This window comes from Acinonyx jubatus, chromosome C2 (genome assembly GCF_027475565.1).
Source record: "Acinonyx jubatus isolate Ajub_Pintada_27869175 chromosome C2, VMU_Ajub_asm_v1.0, whole genome shotgun sequence".
Classification (NCBI taxonomy): Eukaryota; Metazoa; Chordata; class Mammalia; order Carnivora; family Felidae; genus Acinonyx; species Acinonyx jubatus.
This window is the reverse complement of record NC_069384.1, coordinates 145,450,631-145,456,910: the sequence shown is the minus strand read 5'-3', so window position 1 is coordinate 145,456,910 and position 6,280 is coordinate 145,450,631. Positions and strand designations below refer to the sequence as shown.

General features: G+C 51.8%; 1 protein-coding gene across 3 annotated transcripts in view; it reads left to right on the top strand.

Moving 5' to 3' along the window:
- Positions 1 to 1,950: 1,950 nt before the first annotated feature.
- OSBPL10 (oxysterol binding protein like 10) overlaps positions 1,951 to 6,280 on the top strand; it is a 305,981-nt gene continuing 301,651 nt past the window's right edge. For all 3 annotated transcript variants that reach the window (XM_027040852.2, XM_027040851.2, XM_027040849.2), the window contains exon 1: positions 1,951 to 2,376. In XM_027040852.2, coding sequence (XP_026896653.1) covers positions 2,096 to 2,376 — 281 coding nt within the window. In that variant the 5' untranslated portion in view covers positions 1,951 to 2,095. The remainder of the gene's footprint in view (positions 2,377 to 6,280) is intronic.

Sequence of the window (6,280 nt, the reverse complement as noted above, 5' to 3'; positions counted from 1 at the left end):
ATTACATCTGTCTACACTCCACTGGCCAAACTCGTTCCATGGCCAAGCCTGAGGTCAATATGGAGGGAGGGTGCTCTCATAGGATGACATGACAAACGTTTCGAACACATAGACAATCCCATCACATCCAGTATTACCACTTGGTCCCATTTTGCAGGTGAGAAAACTAAAGCTAAAAGAGGTCACGGATTGCAACTCAGATCTGTCTGGCTCCAGAGTCGGTCTTTTCTACCAAGCAATCTCTGAGGGGGCTGGGGGGTGGGAGGTGGGGGGTGGTCTTTTCTTTATTATTTTTTTTTAAGTTTACTTCTTTATTTTGAGAAAGACAGAGCACGAGTGAGGGAAGGGCAGAGAGAGGGAGACAGAATCCTAAGCAGGCTCCGTGTTGTCAGCACAGAGCCCAACATGGGGACATGGGGATCGATGCCACCGACCATGAGATCACAACCTGAGCAGAAATCAAGAGTTGGATTCTTTCTTTCTTTCTTTCTTTCTTTCTTTCTTTCTTTCTTTCTTTCTTTCTTTCTTTCTTTCTTTCTTTCTTTCTTTCCTTCTCTCTCTTTCTTTCTTCTTTCTTTCTCTGTATAGGCACCTGGAATTGTAATTTATTCAGGGCACAACTACTTCTCATCAGCCTCAGAAGCTTCTCCATGAAGATTTCTAGAGGTAAACCACCTTTCTGGAAGGATATGAAGCTAGAGAGGGGGCAGGTTTGGGGAAGTGCCCCCATGAGAGCTGACTCTATTTCACTCAGTAATTTTTTTTAACTATTGAATTATTTATCTGCTTTATGGGTTTGTAGATCCTTTGAACCGGGATTGCCTATCAATCTATCACCCTTTGTTTTTGTTGTGTGTGCGCGCGCGCGCGTGGTGCCTGAGCTCCTCAGAGCCATTTTTCTAGGTAATTTTAGAAACTTCCAGATTGCATTGGATATTTATACTCACAAAAATTATTAGTACGGTGGAGAAAGTGCGACTCATCTACTTTCGCAAAACACCAACGATTTTAGAGACCAAGTTGCAGCTCAGTGTATCTTAGGGTGGGGCTGCAGGGAAGAAGTTACAGCGACCACAGAGAATACATACTTCACTGTGATTGTAAATATCGGTTGATTTCCCTCTGGGAAATCAAATCGCTAGTTTTGACTTGCCAGATTTATGTGTCCATCAGTGTGCGGATTAGGGTGAGGCAAGTGAAGCGCCCAGGGCACTCAATGTAAGGAGGCACTTGGAGGAACCTTAGAGTTTTCTTGCCCCACTCCCGTTCCTTCCCTGGTGTCCATGATGCATTTACCGTAACTCTGCAGCGTGAAAATACCCCGGGCAAGCTTACCTTGGGGACAGAATCACCTGTCCCCTACCAGGCATGCAGGAGAGCCTGGAAGACGTTCCTGCCCTATTAACTTCGCTCTGCCTGTAAGGCTCATTCCCAGGTTGCTGTGTGCGTGTGTCTGGCCCGGGCTCGGCGGGGAAGGCAGAGAGAGGGACTGCGCGCTGGTGCCCGCGTTAGGCCGGGCGGGTCAATATCCGGGTGGATCGGGTGGGTGGGGCCGCCCCCCGCCCCTCCCTCCCTCCAGGTCCCGAGGTGGGTTGGGGGTGGGGAGGAACGCGCGGAGATTCCCTTTCGCCCCTTCGGATCCGAGAGGGGGCGGCAGAAGGAACGCGAGGGTGACAGGGCGTACCCACCCTGCGGCTCGGCGCCCGGCAGCGCCCCCGGCCCCGAGCGGCCGCCAGGACCCGAAAGAAGAGGAAGAGGAACCACAGGAGGGCTCGCCGAACCGGCCACCCGCTCCGAACTTGCCGAGGAAACTAGTACGGAGGGAGGGGCCGGGGCCAGGGCCGCGGCAGGAGGAGGGGCGGCCGCAGCTGCATCCAGCCCCGTTGGCTTCCTTCCCAGCTCTCCTTCGCCTCCTCCTCTTCCTCCTGTATGAGTCAGGCATTTCCCGGGGATTTGGAGCAGCCACGCGCGGCCCGGGCGCCCGGAGCTATAGCAGCAGAAGCTGCCGCCGCCGCCGCCGCCGCCGCCGCGCCGGGAGCCCCAGCGCCGCGGCCGCCACCGCGGCGGGCACTCGCGTTCCGGGCGCGCACGGACCATGGAGAGGGCGGCCCAAGGCGCAGACGGCGGCGGGGGCAGCAACAGCAGCAGCCGCAGCAGCAGCCGCGCCACCTCGGCTGGCTCCTCGCCGTCCTGCTCCCTGGCCGGCGGGGGGGTCTCCAGCCGGTCGGCGGTAGCCGGGCTCGGCGGCGGGGGCAGCCGCAGCAGCCCGGGCTCGGTGGCCGCCAGTCCGTCGGGAGGAGGCGGCCGCAGGAGGGAGCCGGCGCTCGAAGGCGTGCTCAGCAAATACACCAACCTCCTCCAGGGCTGGCAGAACAGGTAACGCGCCCGCCGCCAGCGCCACCGCGCGCCCCTCCCTTCGCGCCGCTCAGCTCTGTGTGTGTGCGTGTGTGTGTGTGTGTGTGTGTGTGTGTGTGTGTGTGCGCGCGCGCGCGCGCGCCACTGTGCCACCGGCCGATCGGGTGCTGCCTCTCCGAGTGCCCTTCCTGCGTCCCAGCTCCTTTCCAGGTGGGGTGCCCGGGATGGGGCAGGCCGTGACCCCACCCCAGGACCGCACCGCAGTGGCGGAGAGGGAGGCGAGAGGCCCGGTTTTTTTCGGCCCTGGCACCTGCAGGGACTGGAGTAGCAAAAGAGGGGCGCACTGGTCCCAGGGCCCTGCCTGCTAGCGGTTTCCCGCATTCCTGAAGAATGGCTGAGGAAGAGAGGCAGAGGGGGCGTGCTGTATGCCTGCAGGAAAAAGCGTTAATACCCCTGGTCCCATCACAACAATTCTCTCCGTAACATAGTTCATTTAAAACTTCAGTGTTTAAAACCACCACCATCACCAAACACCTACCACTTACTCTCAGTGCCTTCCGGAGTGCGCGCTACCTCCTGCCCAGTGGTGGTTTGAGACCTCCAATCTCTGCAACAGAAGCTTAGTTATTTCTTTCCTTCTTTTTTTTTTTTTTTTTTTTTTTTTGAACACCCTCTCCCCTTTGGAAATGGACGGTTTGCTTTGTAAACTATTGTTATTAACCCCCGCCCATTTAGGTGCCTTTTGAAGTTCCCTGCTCACTCTGCCCTCACTGTTGGGAAACCCAGTATGGCCACGTGGGAGGATGGGGGTGTTAAGGGAAGGGCCCCCAGCTCACTTGTGTTGATGATGGTATGTGGGGCACAATGCAGAGGATAGTGAGGGGGACTTGGAAGGAGCAGATGTGGTGCTGCTGTTTACTTTTTTTTTTTTTTTTTTACTTTGTTTTTCAAAAACAAGCCAGAGGGAGATAGACGTTGTGGATGAGATCTTTTGTCCTGCCGTCTGTGGCCCTTGGATCTTAGGTCTTGGGATTTTTCAGGATGCTTGTGAAGTTTGAATCACACCCTGGGAACTCTTGCTTCTCTCTGCTGGTTAGACTGGATTACTGGGTCCTCTCTGCCTGCACATGGGATGGAAAATGTTCAGGTGGCTTCCAGCTGAAACTTTGACCGGGCAGTTATTTACATGAAACTCAACAGGGAGGAAGACCACTTCCTAAATATGGAAACTGACTTGTTTCTATAAGAGAACTTTCTGAGTCACCTGGGTTTCCCGGGAGATCTGCTACTCTGTCAGTGGAAGTTGTGCTTTTAACTTTTGAGTCCTTTTATTTCTCAAAATAGCCCTGGTGTCTGCTCTTGCCTCTTTCCCCTTCAGGTTTTGAAAGCTGCAAAGGAATAGGTAGTGTGTGTAGGATGAGAGAGAGAGGAGATGATTCAATCTGATTTCAGTTCTTGGTAATTGTGCCTTGTTGGTGACAGCATCTGGTTTGTGTGTTGGGCAGTCCCTTTTAATGCTCGCCCCCCCCCGCCCCCCCAAGTAGCTTATGAGGCCAACAGAGATTTTACCCTGGATTACAGTCATTCACTGGGGATGGTACTTTACCTGCAATGCATATTAAAGGATTTGTTCTTTCCGGCGGATTTAGTAGGAATTGGAGTAACTCATGCTTTTGTATGATCTTAAATCCACTGGGGTATGTAGGTTATGCCAGATTGAGAAGAGGCAAAATTAATAATAATATAGTAATAATAATATTTACATGATTGCAGGCTTCATAGGTGAAATGTACTGTGTAATGTGTGAGACCTCATCTTTGCTGAGTTTGTTTAGTGTGGTCTATGCCGTCAGTGTTTATTCTTAGCATAGTAGACTGTAAGTTTACCACTGACTCCAAAAGCATTATCTCTTTCTAGTGGTTCATGCCTCCGTGTTCAGGTCTGTGTTCCCCACATCCGTGTTCTCTCAGCTGCTGCCAAAGGTCCATTAGTGGTCTGGAGAGGATTTGTGGAGACTCAGTGGTTGCACATTTCTCCCTTGTCAAGGGGAGGTCTGGAACAGTAAGAAGGGAGAGAGGAGAAAGAGAGAAACTTTGACACTATATTCATGTGTTCATGAATGTATTTACTCGGAGACTATTTTATTGAGGAACTACTATGTGCCAGGCTCTTTTCTAAGAGCTGGAGCTATTTCAGTGTGCAAAACGCACAGGCATCTGCACATGAAGTAGGGGAGGAGACTCAGAATTAAAAAGTACAAGTCCCTAGCTCCCTGGCCCAGGGGAATGCCTTGGTACAAACAGTGGGCAGCTTGATTCAAGTTACCTTCACTTTTAGATCTCATGGCATGTTCTTCTGCAGTACTTTTTTCTTTATTGTTTTTTTTAATGTTTATTTGCTTTTGAGAGAGAGAGAGAGACAGAGCATGAGCAGGGGAGGGGCAGAGAGAGATGGAGACACAGAGTCGGAAGCAGGCTCCAGGCTCTGAGCTGTCAGCACACAGCCCGATGCTGGGCTTGAACCCACAAACTGCGAGATCAGGACCTGAGCCGAAGTCAGCCGCCACCCAGGCACCCCTATTCACATTTTAATCTCAAGCACTGTGTTTTCGCTAGTCTTTTGGTTTTCGCACAGAGTGAACCAGGGAGAGAGTTGAAGCCCAAAAGCTTGGTGAGGCAGGCCGGTGCCAGGCCGCACGGTGCCTTGTAGTCCAGGGGAAGAATTTAAGGCTGCGTTCTGGTTGTCCAGAAGGATTTTAGGCCGAGAGGTGACACGGTCTGATTCGTGCTTTAAAAAGTTCACTCTGGGTACTCTTTGGAGATGAGAATTTCACAGGGTCCTATCGGGAAACAGGCCAGTTGGGAGCTCCTCACGGTGGTCTAGGCCAGAGATGCTGGGGGCTTGCACTTGGGGGACGAGGAAAGTGGAGAGAAGGTACAGATTCGGAGTGGGGAGGATAGAAGCTGCCCATGGGTTGGATGAGGTGAGAGAAAGAGCGGCCAAGGAGGACTCGTGTTTATAGCTCTGAGAGCCTGGGATGTTGAGGTGGAGGTGTCTTTTATGGAGATGAGGGTCACAGGGGACCCTCATGCTTGTGGGGAGGATGGGGGGCAGTCAGGAGTTACCTTTGGGGAGCTCGTTTTTAGTTTGTAGGAAATTGGCCGTATGAACTCTTCCTTTGCCAGCACGAAGGCTAATTTTAGTCTCCAACCCAGATGGAACTATTTTGGGTTTGCTGGGAATATCAAATGTTTGAGAACATAATTTCTTTTTCTTTGTTTTTTAATGTTTACTTATTTGTTTTTGAGAGAGAGAGAGAGAGAATGCAGGTGGTGGAGGGCAGAGAGAGAGGGGGAGAGAGAATCCCGAGCAGGCTCTGCCCTATGAGTGCAGAGCCTGATGTGGGGCTCGAACCTACGGACCGTGAGATCATGACCAAGAGTCAGATGCTTCGCCAACTGAGCCACCCGGGTGCCCCGGGAAAATAATTTCTAATTGGCTCTAGGAAGTGGTATTTCAACATTTGAGGGTCTTGATCGTCATTCACTTTTCGTTATCAAGAGAAAAGAAGACATTGCAAATATGAAACCGGCCTCCAATGTGTGTGTGTGTGTGTGTGTGTGTGTGAGTGTGATGGGTGCGGTTGTGAGAACTCAGCAAAATATTAAAGGTTAAGTCTTGAGCAGGATAAGGAAGGTAAGTATCAGGCAAAGAAAACCCCAGGTGAGCAGTGGACGTTTTATTTGGAACGTAAGGGGAGTGTGGACTCCGGGCCGAACCCGGACATCAACGTTTAGCACACGTGTCACCTTGGGCCGGTTTCTTAATTACTCTCGGCTTCCGTTTTCTCATCTGTTAAAGAGAGAAAAGATGTTACCCTTCTCATACGTTCAGTGTGAAAATTAATTGAGGAGACTGGTCTATA